General features: G+C 49.2%; 2 protein-coding genes across 2 annotated transcripts in view; both read left to right on the top strand.

Annotated features, from left to right (window-relative positions):
• The window catches only part of LOC119381025 (CD109 antigen), a 43933-nt gene extending 21033 nt beyond the window's left edge, over positions 1-22900 (top strand). The window contains exons 13-16 of the mRNA XM_037649022.2: positions 6921-7117; positions 12821-12995; positions 15598-15703; positions 17580-22900. Coding sequence (XP_037504950.2) covers positions 6921-7117; positions 12821-12995; positions 15598-15703; positions 17580-17773 — 672 coding nt within the window. The 3' untranslated portion in view covers positions 17774-22900. The remainder of the gene's footprint in view (positions 1-6920; positions 7118-12820; positions 12996-15597; positions 15704-17579) is intronic.
• A 2214-nt stretch (positions 22901-25114) lies between these two features.
• The window catches only part of LOC119381015 (lysosomal aspartic protease), an 11272-nt gene continuing 10818 nt past the window's right edge, over positions 25115-25568 (top strand). The window contains exon 1 of the mRNA XM_037649016.1: positions 25115-25163. Within this exon, the coding sequence (XP_037504944.1) occupies positions 25115-25163 (49 nt within the window). The remainder of the gene's footprint in view (positions 25164-25568) is intronic.

Below are 25568 nucleotides of genomic sequence, written 5' to 3'. Positions count from 1 at the left end.
TGTGCAATGACGCGCAATGCTTTGTGCGAAACATGTGGACATCCGCGATAAGCACCATCGCGCTCGTCGTCTCGAAGGCGTTTAGCTTTCAAGGGAATGCAACGGACGACGAACAGACGGATTGTGTGGCTTGTCTTACGGGGACGCGCGGGACATCATAGCTGCGGCTTTCGCGGTTTTCTTTTAAAGTTCACATGATAGGCTGTATCTATCCGGCTCGTGTGAACTTGCAACCGAAAATTCAATGCTGTGCGTTCGATGTGGTGTGATCAGCATTTACCAAGATTTTATTTTTGTAGAACATGGAGTGTCGCTGCCGCATGTGCTCGTGTTATTATTATAGGTAATGGTGCCGTTGCTGTAAAATGCTCGCCGTGTCAGTTAAGCAGCAGGGCCCGTAATCACAAAATGAACTTGCGCTAAAAACGTTTGCGAGAGATTATTTTCAGCCAATCCTGATGCAGGGCATATCATTAGCGAGCCAGCTGGCCAATGGATCAAAGAGCACTTACGAACGAGTGGCCGAATTCACAAAACCTTCGTTTCGTAAATTTATTTTGCCATTGACCAGCCTGCTTCTTTAATGATATAAATAAATATGTCCCCCATCAGGATTGGCTAAAATATTTTCTCGCGAACATTACTAGCGTAAGACGTTTTTGTGCATGCGGCCCCAGAAGTTTCGTGAATTCGACCCCAGGACCCGTAATGTCAAACGAGCCTTTACTCTACCACTGTTCGTAAGAGAAAACTTCAGTCTATCTTTATGCGGGACATATCGAAGAGGGCTGTGTAATAGTATTACGCCGTGTATGTGCCGGACTAAGAGGAGGACGAAGTGTGTGGAGGTGGAAAAGAAGAAGATCTCTCGGCAGCTTCGTCCTGTGCGGTCTTGCCGTCCAAGCCTTCTGTAAATAAACCCCAAACCCTTACTGTGGACGTAACAGGTGGTGGAGGTGCGGGGTAAGACAACCAACGACGGAAACGCTACCCTTCGGACTTCGCCGAAGTCGTCGCCTCGCCGGCCTGCCTCCTTCCATGCCCATCATGCCTGACGACACAGACACTCGGGAACCAGCCCCCAGCAGTTCTTGGCCGCATCACAAAGAGCCACGACCCTTCTCCGGGAAGGCTAACGAAGACGTGGACGCATGGCTCAAGCACTACAAGCGGGTAAGCCACTATAACAGATGGGATGCTGCCTCCCAGCTATCTCACGTGGTTTTTTACCTTACCGATGTTGCACTCGTCTGGTACGAGAACCATGAAGACCTACTGACGTCGTGGGAACGCTTTGTTGAGGAGATCACGAAGTGTTTCAGTAACACAGCTGCCAAAAAGAAACTTGCTGAGCAGACTCTTGCACAAAGGGCTCAGTTACCCGGAGAGACATGTACAATGTATACAGAGGAGATTTTGAGGCTCTGCAGGCAAGCAGATGCCAGCATGTCCGAAGAAGACAAGGTGGGACATTTATTGAAAGGCATTGCAGAGGATGTCTACAACTTTCTCATAAGCAAAGAAAGCCTAACTTCAGTGTCAGATGTCATTCGCCACTGTCGGACGTTTGAGACATTGAAGCAGCGCAGAATAACGCCGAAGTTTGGTCGTCTGGCCAATGTCACTACGGTGGCCAGTATAGAAACTACACCAACTGTTGACCTCGCTACAACCATCCGCCAGATCGTCCGGGAAGAGCTATGCAAACATGAAAGCATGACGCGTGAAGTGGCCGGCACCTCTCGATGCTATTTCCCGCAAGACGTGGCTACCCCGCAGCTTGGGGATTTCGAGAATCCGTCCGTCAATGCAGCGGAGGTTGCGGAATCCCAGCCTATCCATCGCTCAAGCACGACGCACTACCAGAGATCACTGTACCCTCAGCGCTTCCGCACCGAACGCCCATACCGCCGACCAACGAACGATTATGTTGAGCGTCGCACTTACACAAATGATCACGTCAACGTGCCGGGACACGTCGAAGGGCAGCGACGACTGCGCCCAGCTCCCGTCTGCTACAACTGTGGTGTGATCGGTCACATATCTAGGTACTGCGATCGCTCGCGGATACCGCGCTATGAACGGCCGCCACCCTGGACGCAGCAGCCTGGTGTCCCACCTTTTGAGGAATGCTGGACCACCCAACCACGACCCAAGAGCAACTTTTGGCAGGGACCCTTTCGCAGCCGCTCTCCTGCCTCCGACCGAAGTGTGACACCACCTCCAGCACCTCGACTGCGCCGGTCTCCGTCGCCCCGTCGCCACTCCTCGTCACCACATCAGGAAAACTAGACAGCGCGGCCGATGGGGGTGAGGTCGCTGGTGACTTGCTGCAAGAAGAGATACCTCCACCGGTGTTTATGTTTAAAAACAAAGTGCACGTTTCTGTTGATGGTGTAGATACAATGGCCTTGGTGGACACTGGTGCGACTGTGTCGATCATGAGTGCTGCATTCAAAGGTCGGTTGGGACGCAAAGTGATGTTTTTGTGGGAGAAAGTGACAACATTCTGTGGCGTGGGTGGCAACTCGTTGTGTCCGATTGGTGTTTGTACTGCGGCAGTGTCGCTGAGTGATCAAGTGTTTGCGACAGAATTCACTATTCTTCCACGGAGCACGCACGACATAATTCTGGGCATTGATTTCCTGCGAATGTGTGGAGCCACTGTTGATTGTAGAAACGGCGAGGTGTTCATAAGTGACACTGTTCCTGATGGACTTGTGGAGAATTCGGGCAGGGAACACGGTGCACTCCGAGTCCACGAAGATACCGTTGTCCCGGCATTCTGTGCTGTATGCGTTCCCGTAGTTCCTTCGCCTACTTACGACAACGATACCAGCTTCGACGCGATGGTGGAACCTTTCCATTTAAGTTGCATTAAGAAGAACGCGTTGGTACCCCATTGCATAGTTTCAGTGAGGAAAGGGTGTACGAAACTTTGGACCATAAATTGTTCAAATGAACCAGTGATGCTACCAGGAGGACTTAAGCTCGCTTCATTCAAAGAATACTCGCCGACGACAGTAGCTGTCCTCAGTAACGTTCGACGTGATGAGCAAGTGAACGCTTGCTCAGACGATTCGAAAATTTCGCCTATGGTCGACAAGTCACTGACTCCAGACAAGCGCCGTATACTTCTAGACATTCTGCTAAAGTACTTGCCGGTTTTCGATTTTTCACAGAGTGACCATGCGCCTTCGATCCCCGCGTCTCGTACACGCCACAGGATAAATACAGGAACAGCACAGCCAATCCGACAAAAACCGTACCGAGTATCGCCGTCCGAGCGCAAGATAATAGACGATCAAGTGCGTGAAATGCTACAGAAGGGCGTCATCCAAGAATCATCGAGTCCTTGGGCAGCTCCAGTGATTCTTGTGAAAAAGAAGGACGGTACCTGGAGATTCTGTGTCGATTACCGCCGTTTGAATACCGTCACCAAGAAAGATGTTTACCCTCTCCCACGAATTGATGACGCCTTGGACTGTCTACATTCGGCGTCCTACTTTTCGTCTATAGATTTACGCTCAGGCTACTGGCAGATTCCTATGCATCCAATAGACAAGGAAAAAACTGCTTTCATAACCCCGGACGGACTCTATGAATTTAACGTGATGCCGTTTGGGTTATGTAACGCTCCCGCCACATTCGAAAGGTTCATGGATACTATTCTGCGGGGCCTAAAATGGAACATCTGTGTGTGCTATCTCGATGACATTGTGATTTTCGGGCGCACATTTCATGAACATAACGAACGAGTGGACGTCGTTCTGGAATGTATTAAAAACGCTGGCCTGGTTCTCAATGCAAACAAGTGCCGTTTCGGCGAGCGACAAACCTTGGTACTTGGACATCTCGTCAACAAAGATGGCATCAGGCCTGACCCAAACAAGACAGCGGCCGTGAAAGCGTTTAAACCACCTCGCTCAACGAAGGAGCTTCGTAGCTTCTTAGGCCTGTGCTCCTATTTTCGCCGATTTATTCCTGCCTTTGCGGACGTTGCCTTCCCCTTGACCAGCCTGCTTCGTCAAGGTGCTAGTTTTGAATGGACACACGACTGCGAGACTTCCTTCAACCAACTGAAGTTCCTACTCACGTCGCAGCCTATTCTCCGACACTTTGATCCGTCTGCGGCGACTGAAGTTCATACTGACGCCAGCGGAATTGGCATAGGTGCAGTTCTAGTACAGCGCTGCAATGAAAAGGAACACGTCATTGCATATGCCAGTAGAACTTTAAGTAAGCCGGAACGCAATTACACAGTGACTGAGCAAGAATGTCTGGCACTCGTCTTCGCTGTACAGCGATTCCGCTCATACCTGTACGGTCGTCCCTTCCAAGTGGTCACGGATCATCATTCCTTGTGCTGGCTTGTAAGCCTTCGCGATCCATCCGGCCGTCTTGCACGCTGGGCCCTACGCTTGCAAGAGTACGACTTTACGGTATTGTACAAGAGCGGCAGGAAACACGCTGACGCCGATTGCCTTTCGCGGATGCCGCTTGATACGACAGTTTGCGATGCCGACAATTTCGATCACCTCATTGCGTCAGTGACACCACTGGTCCCGGACAAGGCCACATTTGAAATTGAGCAGCGGAAGGACGTCAGTTTGGAGCCGTTATTTGCTGACGCACGAGCATCCACTTCGGAGGGCCGCTTTTGCGTTCGTGAAGGACTGCTTTACAAGAAGACCTTCTCGGCCACGGGCTCCCGCTTCCTGCTGGTGGTTCCAGATACGCTACGTTCCTCTATTCTGCGCGCCATGCACGACGACGCAACTTCGGGTCATATGGGAATGACCCGAACACTCCATCGTACGCAGGAGCGCTTTTACTGGCCACACATGCGCCAGTCAGTTGAGCAGTACGTGGCCGGTTGTACCCAATGCCAGGCGCACAAATCAGTCACGACAGCCCCAGCCGGACTCCTACAGCCTGTGACACCTCCCAGTGCTCCGTTTGAGCAAGTTGGCATTGGCCTCGTGGGCCCTTTTCCGTGCTCATCGAAAGGCAACAGATGGATTGTAGTGTGCGCCGATTATCTTACCCGCTACTGCGAGACGGCCGCCCTGCCATCTGCGACTGCTGGGCAAGTCTCCTCCTTCCTTCTGCACTCGATTATACTCCGCCACGGACCTCCTCGCGTCATCATAAGTGACCGCGGACGTCAGTTTACGGCAGACGTTGTCGAGGAACTCCTCCGTATGTGTGGCTCAGAACTTCGACATTCGACGCCTTACCATCCACAGACGAATGGCCTTACCGAACGAACAAACCGGACACTGGTGAATATGTTGTCAATGTACGTGGCGTCCAACCATAAGAACTGGGACGACGTTTTACCGTTCATCACGTATGCCTTCAATACTGCCCAACACGAGACCACCAGCTACAGCCCTTTCTTTCTTCTTTATGTTCGACCCCCTCGTTATACCCTCGATACTATCTTTTCGTTCACTGATAATGACGATCCTTCTTCAGCCGCAACTCTCTGTCTCGCTGAAGAAGCTCGCCGTCTTGCCCGCCTGCGTACCATAGCATCACAAGATCGATCGAAGCTCCGCTACGACAGCAAGCACCGGCTCGTCACTTATGAACCGGGAGACCTCGTGCTCGTATGGAAGCCTTTGCGCAAGCGTGGCTTGTGCCAAAAACTCCTCGCAAACTACGACGGCCCATTCATTGTCCTTGAGCGCCTCAGTGCAGTGGACTATAGAATAGCCCGACTGACAGCTAGTGGGAGACGATCTACAAAGACTGAGGTCACCCATGTGGCTCGCCTCAAACCTTTTAGTCGGCGGGACGATGCCTAAAACGCGCGGTGCGCTTCGTCTGCGAAGGGGGAAATATTACGCCGTGTATGTGCCGGACTAAGAGGAGGACGAAGTGTGTGGAGGTGGAAAAGAAGAAGATCTCTCGGCAGCTTCGTCCTGTGCGGTCTTGCCGTCCAAGCCTTCTGTAAATGAACCCCAAACCCTTACTGTGGACGTAACAATAGCAAGGATCACTTAAGAACGAAAAGCTTTGTGAAGACGGCCCCAGGTGCGTCGTTTTTTTTTTCTTTTTCCTTTTCTTTTTACACAAAGCTGATTTTTTAGCATGCAGCACAAGTTTGTTTTCGAGACTGAGCAGATCGTCTCCGTCGTCCTAGCGAGCTTTGACACCTTGCCCTTCGCGACCTTTAGAATCTGTATCCCAGAATAACATCAGTTTATAACCTTGCGTAATATTTCCAGATCAAAATCGTCCAGTTTTTGTTTACGTTAACGGCCCTTCGCTCATAGTGAGCTCACCTTTTGTGGACTGACTTTGCCTGTGCGCACCTTTTTGACTGCCCACTAGCATACGTATGTTCACATGCTCGCTTTATATACGGAAGGTTGTTTCGAAAAAGACACTCGAAATTCCTTTAAAAAAGGGAACAAGAGATACTAAAGCGACCACAAAGGCAGACATTAAAAATTACTAAAATCAGACTTAAGGCGATCTTCCTAACCAAGCGAGTAACATGATCGATCCTCATCGAGAGATTGAAGCGAGTGAGATCGCGGCTTCATAAAGACTCTCCCTCACGCTGGACCGATGGTGAAGCAGAAGTATTTGCGTCGCTCATGTGTGTAGGCATCCGCACAGATACGTTTTAAGGTGTAATACAAACAGACGCAACAGTCAACAAGCTTGGTTACGGGCATATAACGAGAGTAGCTAACGCCCACAAACGACCATACTGCGAAAAGCCTGCAGTACAAGAGAGTTTATGATTAAAGCTACTGTCTAGTGCGCAGTCCAGGGCCCCGTGACAATGGCTCTGTATGAATGAATCAATGAATCTGTACACTGCAAACATATTGTGAGCATTGTGCATTTCGAACAAAAGAACAAAAGATAAGCTGTGTTCATGCATGTCCTCCTCTGTGCAGGTCCAACCCAATGTTTGGGGTCACTGTGATGTTCTGGCTCAGGGATCGGGCCTGTCCCTGATACAACTAGACGTGACTTACAACGTCGATCGTGACTTCTTGTTAGTTCCTCCTGCCTACGAGGCTTTTGACTTGACGTTGGAGCCGAGGTTTTCGGGGAGGAACAGGTCACACATCAACATCCGCAGCTGTGTAAGGTGAGTCAGCCGGCTCTTATGCGCTACCTTCCTGCCCTTTTCACTTTAATTAAATTTCTTCGACATTTTTGAGCAAATAAATTTAACGGTGATCATACGCAAGCAGTAATGTCATGACAAGCACAATGAACTTCAGCCGCAGAGCTGGACAAGAAAGAAAAACAAATCACAGCAAGCACTGACAGCGACAGCAACGTATTAGACACCTACACAAAGTGAAGGTTGTAGTTTTATCGACCATGAATATTTCAGTAAATACCCACCTCCGAATTCAATTACCTAGGTACGCGTGCACAAGGGAAATGTTTCCAGATCTCACTCGATGCCCGCGAACACTCGTTGTAACAATGCTGGCATGTTAAACAGCGCAGACAGAGGCGATCAAATGCACGAGATAATAAGGCAGAACTTTGAGACAATGCGATAATGTCCAACACCAGGTGTGCGAAAAGCTAGCTCGTAAGGAGGGGACCAGCCATCTCGGCCTTTGCACCCGCCACAGACTACCTGCGAGAAAGGGCGTGCGGCCGCCAATGTGCTCAGCCGCGCGAAGCGGAGGACGGCCTGGCGGAGTAGAGAAGGAGAAGTGCGCTTAACTTCACTCAGGTTCGAGATCATCTTGTGGGATGCTGAGTCGTGAAGGACGGATCCCAACATAAAACAAAACGATGTTTATTAACGTAGTAGCAGCAGCAGGGCAAGCATGCCGATGCTGCGCTTCGGAAGGTTAGAGAAACAACATGCAACCAAGCTTGGTAGCTTGGGTTATATAGCCAGTAGTGGTGACGTAAGCCTCCGACGAAACTGCGTGGCGCTGTCTTTTATCGGAAGCGTGTTGAAGGAAGTAGCTGTGTCACGCCGGGCTAATCAGTGACGAGACGGAGGCTGCGTAGGTCTGTGCGCAGTGGTCGCCACATCACCCCCCCGCGGAGTGCAGAGCCTCAGGGTCTGTAGAAATCCGGGAGGCGTACCAAACGTCCAGAGCGTGTCGTGAAAGGAGCGGGCTGCGACGTCGGTGGCTGTGGAAGGACGCCAGTTGAAAGCGTGGCGCTGCCAGGTTCGTTCGCCGCGATGTATGCGGGCTTGAGTCGGTCAATCGAGACGCGGACGTCGTTCCCGTTCAAGCGCAAGGTGAAGTTCTTGTCGCGATGGACGACTAGATAGGGTCCGCTGTAGGGTGGCTGGAAAGGCCGGCGGACGGTGTCGTCGCGGAGGAAAGCATGCGTGCACGATGCTAGCTCTTTGAACACAAAAGGTGTGGGCTTGCTATGGTGGGCTGCAGGGGACGGGCGTAAGGCAGCGATGGTGCGTCGGAGCCGGGCGACGAAGTCGGTGGGGTCTGACGTCGTAGTGCTGGATGGCAGAGCTGCGAGAAATTCACCTGGCAGACGGAGTGGTTCCCTGTAGACGAGCTCTGCTGGCGTAGCATGGATGTCCGGCTTGAAGGTGGCGCGAAGACCGAGGATGACAGCTGGGATGGCCTCGAGCCAGGTTGAGTCCGGGTGGCACATAATGGCGGCTTTGAACTGTCGGTGAAAACGCTCGATCATTCCGTTGGCGCAGGGATGGTAGCTCGTGGTCCTCAAGCGTTCAAACCCGATGGTCAATCCCAGGAGCCTGAATAGGTGAGACTCAAACTGTCGCCCTTGGTCGGTGGTTACGCGGCGGGGAGCGCCGAAACGGGCAATCCAGCCGGAGAAGAAGGCCGAGGCGACGTCTTCCGCGGTGATTCCCTCGAGAGGCCATGCCTCGGGCCATCGAGTGTAGCGGTCGATGGCGGTGAGGCAGTAGCGGTAGGGTCCTGCCGGGGGAAATGGTCCTATGATGTCGAGGTGGACGTGTTCGAACCGACCTGAGGGCTGAGCGAATGTTCCGAGTGGGGACGTGACGTGCCTGGTGATTTTTGCACGTTGGCAGTGAATGCAGGAGCGCGCCCACGTGCGACAATCCCGCTGCATGGAGGGCCAGACATAGCGGTCAGCCACGAGGCGTGTAGAGGCACGTATGCCGGGATGGCTGAGGTTGTGGAGCTGGTTGAAAAGACCACGGCGATGGCACAGGGGCACGTAGGGCCTGCTTCGTCCTGTCGACATGTCGCAGCAGATAGTTCTTGCCGACCCTGGAATGGGGACTTCTTTTAGCTGAAGTGAGGACGTGCCCTTGAGAAGTTCCTGCAGCTCGGCGTCCGTGGTCTGAGTCTCGGCGAGGATGTCTGCTGTTATTTGCACCGAGCTGATGGTGGCCACACGTGAAAGCGCGTCGGCGACCATGTTGTCTTTCCCGCTGATGTGTTGGATGTCGGTGGTGAACTGTGCAATGAACGAGAGTTGGTTCTGCTGAACAGGCGGGAGTTTATCGCGACGTTGAGAGAAGGCGTACGTTAGAGGTTTGTGGTCGGTATAGATGGTGCAGTGCTGCGCTTCGAGAATGTGGCGAAAGTGCTGCACTGCTTCGTAAATCGCCAGAAGTTCTCTGTAGTAGGCTGGCAAAGTTGTCGGGGCGGTTGTCGTGGTTTCGTCAGCGGAACTGGCGGTGGAAGGGGCCGTTTTCCGAGCTGCGAGTTTCTTGGAGAAGAACGCCAAGGGATGCCAGCTGTTGTCCACGCGTTGCATGAGGGCGGCGCCGATGGCGAAACCAGATGCGTCCGTGAAGAGTCCCAAGGGAGCGTCTGGCACGGGGTGGGTGAGAAGCGTGGCGGTGCAGAGGGCCGCTTTGCATTCTTCGAACGTTTTCGTTAACGTTGGTGTCCACGTGACGGGTTGGTTTCCACGTAGACCAGCCAGGACATCATGAAGGGGCGCCTGGTAGTCGGCGGCGTGCGGTAAGAAGCGTCTATAGAAGTTCAGCATGCCGAGGAAACGGCGAAGGTCTTTAGCGGTGGTGGGTTGAGGGTACTTTTGCAAGTCAGAGATGCGATCAGGCAGGGGTCGAGTTCCCTCTGACGAAACTTCGTGGCCGAGGAAATGGACGGTGGAAGCGCCGAGCGTGCTCTTCTGGACGTTGACGAGCAGGCCGTGGTCGTCGAGGCGTTGGAGCAACAAACGAAGGTGCCCGTGGTGTTCTTCGGCGTCACGTGAAAAGATCAATATGTCGTCAAGATAGACGAAGCAGAAGTCGAGGCCACGGACGACTTCGTCGATGAAGCGCTGAAAGGTTTGCCCAGCGTTCCTAAGGCCAAAACTCATGAAGGGAAACTCGAACAAGCCAAACGGGGTGATTATTGCAGTTTTCGTGACGTCGTCCGGGTTGACGGGTATCTGCGTGTAAGCCTTCACCAGGTCTAGCACAGAGAAGACGTGGCAGCCATGAATGCGATGGGCGAAGTCCTGTATGTGGTGGACGGGGTACCGGTCCGGGATGGTGCGTGCGTTGAGGGCGCGGTAGTCCCCACATGGTCGCCAGCCAGCGGTCTTCTTCGGGACAAGGTGAAGTGGCGACGCCCATGGGCCGTCGGAGCGACGGGCGATGCCTTCTCGGAGCATGGCTTCGAACTCTGCCTTGGCTATGCGCATGCGGTCTGGGGCAAGGCGACGGGCACGGCAAAAAACCGGGGGGCCTGGAGAGGTCCGGATGTAGTGCACGGTGGTGTGCTGCACTTTGCGTGGCAGTCCGCTTGGGTGCGTCAAGCCGGGAAACTCGGCGAGGATGGCATGGTACGGCGAGTGGTCATCGACGCTGTGGACCTTGATGCTTGGCTGTTGGGCGGTCGTTCGCTGGCCTGGTGTGGAGTGTCCCGTTGTCGCGTCGATGAGCCGGTCGTTGCGGCAGTCCGGAAGGAGGTTGTAGTGAGCCAGGAAGTCTGAGCCGATGATTGGCTCGGCGACGTCGGCGATGACAAAGTTCCAGTGAAGGTCGCGGCGTGAGTTCTTGAGCTGGATGTGCAGGCGCAGCGAGCCGTACGTCTTGATTGTGGACCGGTTTGCCGCGCTGAGCTCGAAAGATGTCGGCGGGTGAGGGCCTTGAAGGTGAGATCGCGGGTAGCAGCAAATGTCGGAACCGCTGTCGACCAGGTAACGCTGCTTCGTGATCTGGTCGGTGACGAAGATGCGACGGCCTCCGGGTTGGCAGCTTGTGGCCGTCTCTACGAGCTGCCGTTGTTGTTTTCCGCATGTCCCATGGAACAAGGTGGACGACATTGCCGGGCTTTGTCGCCGAAGCGTCGGTGGTAGTAGCACGGACCGTTGCTGTCAGGTTGCGGCAATGAGGTGGTGTTTCGGTCGCGGCTTGGCGAATGGCGGCGCTGTCGCATCGAAAGACGTTCACCCAGGTGTTGTTGGATGGAGGTGAGCCGTCGATCGATGTCGTTGATACGGCGCGCAAGCTCCGTGGTGTTCAGCGGTGCGGTGACAGCCTGGGTGGTGGGCGACAACTGCGGTAAGGAGGCCTCGACGACGCGATCAGCAATTTCCGCAAGTTCGTCGAGAGGTAGCCTGACCTGTGCCTGCAGAATTGCCTGGGCGTGCGGCGGGAGTCGTTGGAGCCACAGCAATCGCAGGAAAGAATCCTGTACGTGCATGTTGCCCGCGAGCGCACGCATGTGGCGCAGGAGCTGCGAAGGGTTGCGCTCAGCGAGCTCAGCGGACTGCAGTTGTCGTATCTTTTGTTCTTCTGAGGGTGATAAGCGATGGATAAGTGCGGTCTTCAGGTGTTCGTACGCGTTAGCCGTTGGCGGGTTTGCGAGGATATCCCGGACCTCGTTGGCGTAACGTGCGTCCAAGTGGGCGACGACGTAGTCGTAGCGGGTCCGGTCTTGGTTGATGTGCGCCAAGGAGAACTGGGCCTCGACCTGGGCAAACCAGACCTCGGTTGAGTCCGCCCAAAACGGCGGAAGCTTGACAGCAACACGCCAGGAAGCAGCGTGCGGGGTGGCTTCAGCAGCTGCGGGTCCGGTGGGCACGGCCTCGTTTGTGGAAGCGTTGCGAGCTTGCTGCTGTTGCTGGGTCAGTAGTTCCTGTTGGAGTTGTACCTGATGGCGGAGAGCGGTGAGGTCTTCTGGGTCGGCCATGGCGGTGCGGTTAGTTCGATTTCCGGGTCACCAGATGTGGGATGCTGAGTCGTGAAGGACGGATCCCAACATAAAACAAAACGATGTTTATTAACGTAGTAGCAGCAGCAGGGCAAGCATGCCGATGCTGCGCTTCGGAAGGTTAGAGAAACAACATGCAACCAAGCTTGGTAGCTTGGGTTATATAGCCAGTAGTGGTGACGTAAGCCTCCGACGAAACTGCGTGGCGCTGTCTTTTATCGGAAGCGTGTTGAAGGAAGTAGCTGTGTCACGCCGGGCTAATCAGTGACGAGCCGGAGGCTGCGTAGGTCTGTGCGCAGTGGTCGCCACAATCTTATAACCCACGAAATCGCGTTGGTGATGCCCCATTTCAGAGATGCTCACGCGCTTCTATTTCCGTAGCTTCTGTATACTTCTGAGTTACTGAAACGCACGCGATATTCGAACCGCACGGTGGCCACTAATTTTTGAGTCACCGAAGAGCGCTTGTTCGTCGCTGTGGGACCAAGTTTAGTCGCACTGTGTCACAAAGCTTTCCTCTTCCATCGTATAACACAATGTATCAGCTCGGTGTCGCCAGCGCCCGACAGTTACGCAAGAAGCATCGGCAGCTATGCGCTTCGATCGCGTTCCAAGCACTGTACATTGCTTTTGGAACTCTGTACGTTGCATTCTGATGTTTCTTCCCTTCCTTCTAGGTGGACATTGACCAACATGAGTGCGGAGAGTGGAGCAGCTGTACTGGAGTTAGTCATTCCTACGGGTTACGCTAACTACAGGCCGCATTTGGACAACTACGTCAAGTCGGGCGAAGTCCCCCGACTAAGCATGGCCAAAGTGCTTCCCAGGACTGCAGTGTTTATGTTTGAACACGTAAGTAAATACGCTTGATTGCAACTTGTTGACTATGGTTTGTTAATGGATCAGTGGGTGTCACTCGTCCCGTTAATGGGGATGGCAATCGCCGGGCGGATTCCAAGGGCTGGCGTCTCGGCCCTCCGAAAACGCACCATGAAAGCGCGGACAATTTAGAGTTGGTCCTTTTAGTGCGCCAGCGAACGCCGGTTGTGGTCCAAAGACCGAGTCAGAGCCGAGAGTCGATAACACAAACGAAATATATTCTCAGTTAAGGCAATACAAATATCACAAACACATGCACACTCGGCTGATACCAGTTACAGCTTCACGATATAACGCAGATGGTGTTAACACAACGGGAACTAAACAAACAGATCACACGCTATAAATGCAATCTCATGCATTACAACTATTCAAGGACAGTTAAAGTCCTGAATATACAATGGCGTATCCAGTCCACAATTCTTGGACGGTACTTGAATGCTTCTCTTCGAGGAAACACTCACGCCAGCTCCAGCGTTGATCGTCGTAGTTCAACCGTCGGCGTAACTTGTCACGGCTCACACGGCGTCGTCACCCGATTCTTTCAGATCGACAATCGACTGACCGCACACCATCATAAACACGTCTTCTTTGGCTGACGGAACCACACTCAGCATAACTTCACCATCTCCGGGCTGACTGACTCACTCACTCACTCCTTACTGACCCGTCGTCGTCACACTCTATTATCTCCTCTCCCCAGGGTTGTAGAAGCGTCGGGAGCGTTCTCCGGCGTGTAGCACAGCCAAAGCTAGGAAAAGGGCGAGAGCTTTCTCGTGGCTTTCTCGTAGGTTTGAATCGTCACCCCTTCCCTCTAGAAACATCCAGTCTTTGCGGGGCGCTTGATCTGAGACTGCTAGTGGGCGAGGAGGATGCGGCGCGTCGGCGTCTTTTGATGCTTGTTTTTTCGTCGTTCGCGCTTCTTGGGCGACCGGCTCGCGCCGTTCTCTCCCGCTGCCGTTTGAAAGCGGCAGCGCGCGCGCTTTATCAACGCGCTCGTTTGTGACAGTAGGCTGAATGTACGTGCACGCATGCAGTAGAAGGGCTATTGTTGCGAGGGCTGTAGATTTATTTTAATTAACATGCATTCCACGTCCACCCAATGCTGTTCAGAGTATTCGTCACAAAAGCGTCAATATTCATAACTAGAGACCGGATTTTAGGCAAATGCCTATTTTGTTCCTTGCGCTCCTATCGCGCCATTTTCATATATGAGCATGAATTAGAGGTTAAGAAGGGCTTTTATAGTGTTTTTGTTGTGCCTATAAATGCCTCATGTTTCACTTTTTGAGCGCACAAATGAACAAGGACGAAAAGCGATGCGGTCACAGCGCTGTGTCCGCGTCGCTTTTCGTCCTTGCTCATTTGTGCGCTCAAAAAGTGAAACATGAATTACCAACATGCCCAAGCATACGCTCTTTCAATATAAATGCCTATTTTTGGCATTCGTACCTAAATACTTACAAATGCCTATAAATGCCTATTGTCAAGATTGGTGCTTATATGAACACCACTCAGCTTCAAATCTTGCTCGCGGGTGCAGTTTCAGACTGTTATTCATGTTACCGCGCAACATTGACTGTTCAAATCTGGGGTTAAACCAACTCCCGGAAGCAACCGCTATCAGCAGTGAAGTGGGACACGCCGGCGAGAATTCGCCGCCGCGCCGACATGGCACGAGCGGTTGGAGAATGCGAAACCGCAGGGAACCGTCAGCGGAAAAGAGTGAAGAGCAAAAAAAAAGAAAAAAAAAAATGTGATGTGCACGCAGCTTCTGTTTTGTTTGCAATTTACTTTTTGAGGTGTTCACTGCAGCAGCGTTGCCAGAAATTTTTTTCTGGGAGGGGTGAGGTTCAACCATGCTTTATGTACTATGTTCGCGCGTACGTTTCTATGTATGCGTGTATAGATACACATACAAAACTGAAAAGTTTCGGGGGGAGGGGGGTTTGAGCCCCCTAGCCCCCACCCCCACCCCCGCCTGGCAAAGAGTGGTTTTCTGCCAGGGGAGAAATGACTCTACGCGATCGACCCGGGCAATAAGAGGAATCCCTCCCTTCTGGTTTTTTAGCCATCTGGCTATCTGCTCCTGATCTGCCCTTCTCAGTCATGCCGAAAAAAAAGAAAGAAAACACAGGAGTGTGTTGATTCGACAGTGGACACTTGACTCACCATGCAGAACACGGGAGAGACCGAGTTCTGCAAACCGTGCGGGACAAAGCACAATTGCACGGCTATGCACCGTCTCTTGGCGCCTTTGTGCCATCTTAAGCAATAACATTTTTGTTTTTCTCTCGTAGATAGAGGTCGCACACGTCTTCGTTTGAAATTATTTGAATTTGTGTGAAATTTATTGTGCCTATATTTACGATATTGGAGGCCCAAAACGTTGTTTTGCCTACCTATTTTTGGCGCCTAAAACGCGCTTTTTTAATGCCTGTAAATCCGGCCTCTATTCATAACCTTCTCCATATACATTGCGAGGACATCATTCTGATATCTTTACTTGGTGTCTTTATTTTTATACGGTAGGAAATGAGACAGTTCTAACGCTTATGGGCTTGAACGATTGCAGCTTACAAGTGAATGGACCTGCGTCAACTTCCTCATCCAGCGGTGGTATCCTGTTGCTAACTCGACGCGGTACCTGAAAGCCAAGGTGTACGAGTACAATTTTCCAGGCAAGTGTGACGATTGTGTGATTGATATACTCCTACCTCTCCCTTTGAACCGATCAATTTAACTCACACGAACAAGCGCCCACAATTTGTGTGTCTTCAAGATTGACAACGAGTAAATTGGGTTGCGTTCCCTTTAGAGTGCCGTGCTACTACGACGCCGTGCTCTCTGCTTTTTGCTGTCTTGTCAACCATTCGAGTATTCCTTGTGGTCCTGTATCATTTAGTTTCAAGCGATAAATTACGTGTCACCGTCGACGGGTTCGTATAAACATATTTTCAGATACCTGAAACCTGCAAAGCTGCCTTCTCCACAACGTTAGTATGTATGTGGAAAAGCTAGCTTCTCGTTTCGGATACACTTATCTGTTCGTGCATTCACTAAGTTGGTGTTACAACTGGGACGTACCGAGGAAGGAGGAGCGAATAAATTTGAACACGAAAGTGTTTTATGCCTGGGTCCACCAAGTACTTCCGTTACCGGATATGACGTTCATAAAATGGACGCCAACGGGTGAGAAAGAGAAAAGTCAAGAAAAAGATCCGCCGCTGGGAATCCAACCCACGACGCTGCGGACGCGACGGTAAACGCCCGACGCGAAACCAACTAAGCTAGCTTTGCAGATGCCGGAAACCTCACGAACGCGCCTTATATATTTCACACATTCTCTCTCGCATAGTGCTCTCTGTTGGCGGTGTAGATAGGCGAGGCGGAGCGAGGGCGGTGCCGCCGTCTGTGAGAGGTGAAAAGAAGTAATGCGTCACAATCGACATTTACTAGCGCTTACTCCGAGATTGCGTGCGATATCGGAGGTCATGGTTAAAGCAGTTAAAGCGTCTCGATACCAGCGAGGGACACTGGCCGCGCTGGCGTCGCCGAGGCATCGTAGACGCAGTTACGTTCTTTGCCTTTCGCTTCGTGTGAGCGTGCGCCGGCTCATCGGAGTAGTGCGGCTTCCACATGCACCAACGGGATTTCTCTGCCGCCGACTAGTTCGATTGCAAGAGCACCGACTAACAAAACAGCTGCAATACATGTTGCAAATAGGACACGATTTCGACGGGCGAATGTCGTGCCTTGGTGGAGCGAGACAGAGGCTAGTGGGACGCGCGCGTTTGCGGCTCAAGCCAAGAACCTCTACGAACTAGGCATCAACATGGATGCATTCACGCCAATCGGTGCTATAGCTGTCAAGCACGAATAGACATGGTACGAGCTCTGATATATAACTACAGAATAAGGACTACTTCTGTGCAGACACGTTTCACTTTCGTGTTTTACCGATTCCTATGACGGAGGGATCAGCCATGTTTTTGTACGGCTCGCAGGCTAACGTGAAATTTGTTACAAAAAAAAAGTATTCTGGTGTATTTCGGGTATAAAAATGAAATCCCTCGTAGTTTGTCAAATTTAACCAAAAAGTTGACCCAAGTTTAATAAGATGCGAGTAAAGTGTTCTCGAAACCTCGCAAACGTGGCGTCGTGGCATTGCGAAGAAACTTTAAACATGGTTTTATTGGCTGCCCTTCAATTTTATTGCACAAGTTACGTTTATAACAATATCTGTCAATACCACACATGTGATACGACGTAACAGTTGTTTTTGTCGGACTCTCTGATACTACCTTACGAAACGAGTTGCGCTTCTGGCGGTACATACTACTCATAGTAACGTTTCTTTTTGTTATTGCATTTTTTAAAGTTTATTCGCACATTCCATATTCTATCAGTACTATCGATATCGGTAGTATCGGTTGTTGATACCGATAAATCTCGTTTGAGTGCAGATTATCCCTGCATTAAGCTCCGTAGTCGGATTAATAAGATTAAGTGGTTGAGGTTCTGTGCTAGCTCATTCTCGTTTATTGCAATTTGCAGAAAACTACAAGGAGAAAATATGGGAAAACTACGACCTCTACGTGCTGAGCATCTGCGAAGTGTGTGGTTCCTACCAGTGCCCATACTACCCGCACTTCAGCGGTGCCAGCGTTCCCGCACTGAGCTGGACACTGCTAATCGTGGCTGTGGTTCTCCTGGGCCAGGAACTTTGCTGCGCTAGAAGGAACTGCTGATGAGTGTGTGAATCTCCACAATGCGTGCGTGTAAGCGAGAGTGATTGCAGCACCGTCTTAAGACCTGGACTTAGTACACGCATGGTGTACTGCGGCGAATTTTATTTTAAAGCATACATTTGTTCGGCGTGGTTTGACTGGGTGGACGCGGAAGGTGGTGAGCGTGTTCGAAACGGCGCCAATCGTTGAGCGCTAAGGCACTGGCGTTTGGCGCACTTTCTGCGCAAAAAGTGGGCGGCGCATTGGTTGTTCCGAATGTTTGTGGCTTAACAAGTACTGCTTTGTTGCTTGAGGATGCGCCTGGCTACATAACACTGTAAATTCATTGAACCTCGGTGCGATATTTTCAAGCACGGAAAGCTTGTCGCGTACCGCGAATGGTAACTCACGTGAAGAAGACAAAATACAGTGCCATGTGATATTAATTATAGCTTACATGTACAAACGGTGCAGCGAAATATGTTACACACAATTGTTTCAGAAGACAAGTTACAGCACCCACTTGTGGGCTCATTCAAATTTTGTCATGGAGATATTTTTACACGTTTCTTTTAGCGCACGGCATGAAGCGATACTTTTCAGCTAGCGTCACAGTGCATACTGAGGTAGACGTCGTTCATAGAGTTGTCATTAAGACATTAACATTTTTCAGCGTTAACTCACAAATCAGTGGTCAGATAACGTGTAATAAGCTGAAAAGTTGAAGATGCTTTAAGTGGTTATATAACCGAGAGAAGAAAACAGTCGGCTTCATAATATCGCATGCATTCCAATGCGAATGTATTGTCTTAAGAGCCGTATGACGTGTTTTTTTTTTAATTACTATTGCAAGCATCATGTATGAAAGCATATAGAACCCACTTATCACGCTCACAATACAGCATCTTTGTAACGAGCCCGATACTAACAAGGAGTGTGGACATAACGATGATAATGCAAAAGAGTTATTTCTACACAACTTATAATGTCGATAACACATCAATGTACAAAAGTGCCCGAAAGGTCCTGTATTTGAAATGTAGTTCGTAGGCTACCTAACGCGAGTACTGGCTAATCGTGGTGGTGAGCATGTTATTAGCTAAAGCAGTTGGCAAAATGGGTCCTCAAGAAGGAAGAGCTTCGTGAATTCGAACCGATAGAGCAAACACTAACGGTGATAAGCGAAACACTAGTAGTTCACGTCAAGTATGCTATTGCGTGACGTGCACGGTGCCAGCTGATTAGCATCAGTGAGTGAGACTTGCGCGTTGATATTTTCTGCCGATCTTGGTGCACAAGCGCGTGAGCCCTGGTTTACATAATCATTAGCGTGCAACAGCTGTTTGCAAGAACAGACTCCGTCCTACTGCTAATGACCTATACTATTTGATGTTACAGTATTAGCAAATGTGTATTGTAATATCTAGGCTAATACTGCAACGTGTAAAATATGGTAATAGTGTGATACGGCAAAGAATTTAGGTCTTTAGGTCTGAAAAAAATTAATCGAATTCAGGTGTGCACGACCACAATGTGGCGTGAAAGAAGGCAGATAATGACCATTAGTTATTGACCCTGTCAATAGGTCAATAGCGCGTGCTCATTTCATCAATAGGTGGCATGCGTGATGAGCATGCCATCTATCATGCTATTTGGGGTTATTTTTATCGCTGTGCCACGAGATGACAGCCTCATTACTAATTTGTGCTGCTGGCCATTCCTCGCAAAACAACGTGGACAGCCTTCATTGCTTTCAAACTTAATGTATAGCGGAGTGTGCGAGTTCTGCAAAGCGTGACCTACATACACAAAGAGCCCTGGTGGATACATGAGAAAAGTAGAGTATATCGCTGAATGACTGATGGACAGTGAGCGCCAAATTGTGCGGGCCACGCGAATAGCTGCTGGCGGATATGCTGCAAGACACCAGAGCAAAAACGTGTCGACTGTTGTAAAAAGCCTAACGAAGAGATATCGATCATGAAGTCTGAATCGTACTAACAGAGTGGCCGGCTGTGGCCTGTACGCCAGCATCCGTAGGTACTACGTCGCGGTAGCGGCTAGGTTTCGCATATGCTTGTCGTATAGCGCATCTAGTATATGCGGCATGACCATGCGTGATCTCATTTCGGCGTCAGCCTGAGCTTTTCTTGCGAAAGATGGGGCCAAATCTTCCGACTGAACACTCCAGACAAGTGTGATTCAGACTGTACGGACTTTGTATTGAAAAAACTCTGGCAGTCGAAGCATCGATGTCATTTGTAACAAAGTTTAAATAACTGGTTTCGCATCTAGGTCAGCAACCTTCAGGAACTTTATTTTTTTTTTCTTGTGCAGCCTGGTTTATAGGTTTAGTGATTTCAAATAAACAAGCGAATATTACTTATGTTGAACGCTTATTGCTGCTCTTGAACTTCATCATCCTTTATTAAGCGGAAAGACTGTGATGCCTTTGTTGAATACTTAGCTAAAAATATTCGAGTGAAATACAGGGTTCGTAACATGTCAGGCATTTCGAATGTGTAACAGCCCGTGTCTAGCAATTCTTAATTTATAACTTAAGTCATGTTTCTCCTTAAATGTCCTGGAAATTTACTTGCTTAGAGACGTAGCAGCGCAAGGCGCAGGTACAAACTTGGTGTCGTCTTTTCCTCTACAGCAAAAGAGCAGAACGTTTGCCCCACTTGCTTGAAACCTGTTAGCACATACAAATCAAATGCGCACTATTTAAACTGTATAGTTAAACTAGTAGTACTTGTCCCGTACTAGTATTATAGAAACTAATATACAGACGAACTCGCAGCACCGCGTGAGCTGATCATATTCAAACAGTACAAGGTAATAATTCAAACGTGCCACACCACGGCGTCACTGTCAGGTTGTGATCTAGCCTCTGGCCGGGCTGTTTAGCGTGATGAAAAAAAAAGAAAAAAACGCGATGACATTGCGGATGGCATTGTGTATGAGCCTATTGATGCGTGTGTCTTTTGGTTGTGCATAGCATAAATATTAATAGTCCAATATGCGAAACTGCTCATACGCAATATCGCTTCGTGAACTGGCTGGTTCCCGAGCTATCGCGTGGTTGGTGGGCGTCGGCTAACACCGAATCGATCTCACGTAGCTTCGTGAACCGTGCCTCAAATTCTCAGGCTGTTTCGTTTGGCTTTGTGTTGTTGTTATCTTTGGGGCAGTAATTGTTAATTAGCATTAGCCACCACTGTTAGTTATTTCCTTGTCCAAGATGACTAATGGACTGCGTTTATTTAAGTTATTCCTCATACGTATGCAAAGAGCTTTACGCAGTGCATACATAAAACCTGTAACATTACGCAGAAGTGGTAAATCTTCATTGTTTGTCTATACGGCGTAAATAGAAGAAAGAAAACAAGTTGCCTTGCCTGATGCGGTGCCCAATCTGTATCATAATAAATGCGCTAGTAAATAAACAGTGCGTTTTTTTAGTACGTCAAATGCGACCGCAGCAATGATATGGCTGGCGCGCTCATTGTTAGCGAATGTCACACACGAGGTGCTAATGATAGCCCAAAACACTAAAGGTTGAACCTGCGTGCAACGTGGGAATCCAGAAGATGAATTTAGTGCAATTTATGTGCCTTGCCGCAAAGCTATTTTCTTGTTATTGTTTGGTCCGGTGACTTTTTTGTGAATGTTTTATCACATTTGCTGAGTGAAATCAGCTACGAGGAGACCAAAGTGTACAAATATTTGCAGTTACCCTGCACAATGAATACTGAGGGGTTTAAAAAAAATATATACGCGTAAGGACAAGTACAATGAAAAACAAAAAAGTGTATTCGTAAAGAAAGGGGGAGCGGGAAGGCTGCTCGCCTCTTCGCAAAGGCGTAAAGCATATATCGCGGGACAGCTATAGTGCTATAGGCACCGCTGTCGAAATGCATCACAGACGTACACCTGTACGATAAACGTGTGGTTTAGACAGCAATAAATCGAAAGTAGACACTGGCGAAAATGCACAGTGGACTTTTATGAATGACCGCATTTTTTGCGCATGAGACGGTCTTATGAATCTAACAAAAACAAAGATGAAAACGTCACTTCAAATGCCCCCTCAGTATTTCGTTGCGTACAGGAAGTTTCAGATATTTGCACACTCTTGCCTGTTTGTACACATATTGTGCAGTGTAAAGAAAAATGTGTGTCGGTGTGTGGTGTTTTGCATTTTATTCTACGGCAATTTCTTGGAGTGAGTGCGGACTTTGAACACGGTTGGTGTTTTGCCATTTTGTCATGCAGCATTACGTCAGATTATCGTTGTTTAGAACGAGGGAGAGCGCGAAGTAGTCGTACATAGTGATGGCCATACTACGTCTTAACGTCGTGCAAATTGCATAGCTTAACAGCACACAAATTTGTGACTGAAGCTCATGCGAGCAAATATTATTTCTGATGGAGAAAATAATATGCCCAAATATGCAGCCCAGAGATTAGGCGAAAACAGAAGAGCGGGTAATTAAGCTCCAGACCTCGCCATACGTCCCAAATCTTTTAATTAACTCACAACTGCAAAATTTATTCTCTGGGTAACTTAAAGTTGAGCCTTCGTCCACTGGTGCGAGTGTTGAAGCGGGTGTTAGTCCAGATGCCAATGCATAGACTCTCCGAAGAAAAATTTCAATTCAAAGCATACTGCCTTCGGTTATTGTTTTACTTTAGTTAGCCACTGTGTTGTATTCTGGTTTCAGTCAAATGAGACTAACTATCATTTGTTTTGTGCGCTGCCCATGTTCACTGCATGTGCATTAGAGAACTTTATTTGTCTCTATAGATTATGTATCTCACCACGAATCTATATCACTGCCACAGCTGCACCATGAAATGAATGTGTTGTTTGCTGCCAAGTGTGTCTGGAAACTACAACTTGCGAACCTTCGTATCCATACACATTGGTTCTCGTTGCTACGTGTACATGCGTGTTTTGCATTCTTGAAAAAGGTCAGCCACTGATGAAATGTGTGATGTCAAGGATATTACGTGCACCTGAAGACGAGGGTTTGCATTTTCTTCTGGCCCCTGTAGGCCGACATCGCGTGTAGAAAACTTGCACAAATTATGTATGATGTACAGATGCAATACAACAAACAAGAGTTTTTTTTTATCCTGGAATGTGTCCGTCGTCACTGTTTTCGCCTTACTATATTGTTTTCAAAACACGGGTCTAATAACTGAACAACGCGCGAGCCTTGTGGCCAAGGCGGTCAAGAAAAAATAAAAATTGTTCTATGGTCTGAGACATCTTTTTTTTTTTCCCCTAAGCGATAGGATGGCTGCTTTGTTTACAAACGAAAGCGTTTTGCAACGCTCTCGTTTTTATAATGACAAAATTGCCGTGCTTTACGAAAGTTGAAATACCTGAAATTTTGTTTCCTCTAATTTGTGTTTAAAAGAAGAAAGCCCTACCAAGCTAATTTGGAAGTACCACTAATTGTTTAGCGCGCGTATCAATTGTAATGAAAATGCTATTGACACACTATAAAAAAGTTTTCGTGACAAAAATTAGCGCACAAGCAACCTAGTTACTTCATATTATTTCATATTTAGGAAATAAACAACCTGAAAACGCCTTAAGAGCCGCGATTCATGAGGAGCTGTGTTAAATGATCAGGTAAGAATACCTGCACAGTTGGTGGAAAAAGAGGTATGCATGTGCAGTATAGCTGCGGAAGTAGAAACAAAATATTGGTTGGTGCAATACTCGAGTTGGAACGGACAGAACAGAAAATGGCACCGAACGCAAACACTGAAGCGCTCGCGTCACTCTATGTGTCTTCCTGCGCTTAGTCTCTTTTTTTTCCACCAGTTCTTTTCCCATTTGAATAAGAAAACCACGGCTGCAGCGCATTTAATCAAACAATTAGCGAACAGGAAAAAAATACATATATGCGGATCCTACACTGTAAACCATATTACACCCATATAGTTGTTTCTTGGTGTCTATAACTCACACCCATACACCCCACGAAAAGGGCGTAACAAGCAGGATTACACCCTTCTAATGGGCACACTTCACGGACTTACACCCTTTATGCATCAATTTTCAAGGGTGTAATATGAAAACTACACCCTTATGGCAAATGTGGAATGGGGTGTTTAAGCAAGCATACACCCTAACACCCTTTCAAAAATATGATAATAATAATTGTTTTAACGTCCCAAAACCACGGTATGATTATGAGAGACGCCGTAGTAGAGGGCTCCGAAAATTTCGACCACCTGGGGCTCTTTAACGTGCACCTAAATTTAAGTACACAGGCCTGAAGCATTCTCGCCTCCATCGAAAATGCGGCCCGCCGCGGCCGGGATTCGATCCCGCGACCTGCGGGCGAGCAGTCGAGCACCGTAACCACTAGACCACAGTGGCGGGTGTGCGATAGCACTGTATTAGACAATTACACAAAGTAATATTCGTCGTTTATCGGGCGTAAGTATCGCCAGTAAACATTAGCTTAGTAATTAAATTAATAACTAAGGTGCGCGTGCAGGTAAACGTGAACAGATCTTACTCGATTACTGCGAAACACTCGCTGTCACAATGCTGGGGTGATAAACAGCGCGAGCAGAGTGGCCAAACGCATTTTTGTTGCCTCTCACTTCAACGCGTATCCTTAACAGTTAGATAACGCGATTTACAGCACTATAGACGCTAAGGAAGACAGCCCACACGAATGGACCAGCCATCTCGGCTCGCGCTGCATTTACACCCGCCGCAGACAACGTGCAAGACCACTTACGTGCTCAGTCGCTGTATGTTACGACCGTCAGGCGCGGGCCACGCACAGTCCGGCCGCGCCTGGACACATACAGCCGCTCAGTAGCTTCAAATTCCGAAAGGTATCTTTGCAGGCGAAAAGAAGACATTAGTATAACTATTACAGCCTTTAATCTCCCGGTATGGCATTATTTACACACGAAGTTGATGTAATCGCCAGTAATTCGCAATGGCACGCTGGAAAGCAATGAGTAAGCACATACCACCGCCGAGATAAAACCGATGTGGGAGCGAAAATGTACGACAAGGTATCACGCTACGTTTCTCTTCGTCACGGAAAGGTACTCCTGTAATTACGTGCAAGAACTGTTCTGATCAGCTTTGTTTTCTGTTCGCCTTTAACTTAAGCTTAAGGCAGGCAGAATTAATGCATAAAGCGTAACAAAGCTTAGAACAGAAGACTAGAAGGGATATACAAGGAACAATAAAGCGATTTCCCTTGCTTGCTGACCAATGAGAGCAGTAACGCACAGGACACCGAAAGCATAAAATAATAAAATAAAAAGAATGAGTTTGCGACACACAGGTGTTAATAATTAATAGCAGAACGAATGCTACCCGGTCGACAGCTTGAGGACCGTCAGAAGGGAATGGCGTCAGGTAAAGTCTTTATTCATGCACATAGGCGTGCGCAGGGTTCCCATCAGGAGGGGGGGGGGGGGGGCAAAGGTTCATCGCAGCGCCCCCGCACCCTACTAAGTCAATGTATGAGGCAGATTTGCGCCCCCCCCCCCCCCCCTCTGTGCGCACGCCTATGTTCATGCATGATATACAAATCAGCATGGTGCAGCTAGCCACTTGTATCCAAACTGTTCACTCCATTCTATAGAAAAAAAAAACTGACGTATCAGGAGACTGCTTCTTTTCCACAGCAACCATGTACCCACACCGGAGTAGCGAATGTTTGCAACTGTTCTTCCAAGCGGGTCCTTTATTCATCGGAATTCAGTCCGCGAGCAGGTAAGCGAAATGACGATGTGTGTAGTTCCGCACAGCAGGCCTAAA

This window comes from Rhipicephalus sanguineus, chromosome 1 (genome assembly GCF_013339695.2).
Source record: "Rhipicephalus sanguineus isolate Rsan-2018 chromosome 1, BIME_Rsan_1.4, whole genome shotgun sequence".
In the NCBI taxonomy this organism is placed as follows: Eukaryota; Metazoa; Arthropoda; class Arachnida; order Ixodida; family Ixodidae; genus Rhipicephalus; species Rhipicephalus sanguineus.
This window is presented reverse-complemented; position numbering and strand designations above follow the sequence as displayed.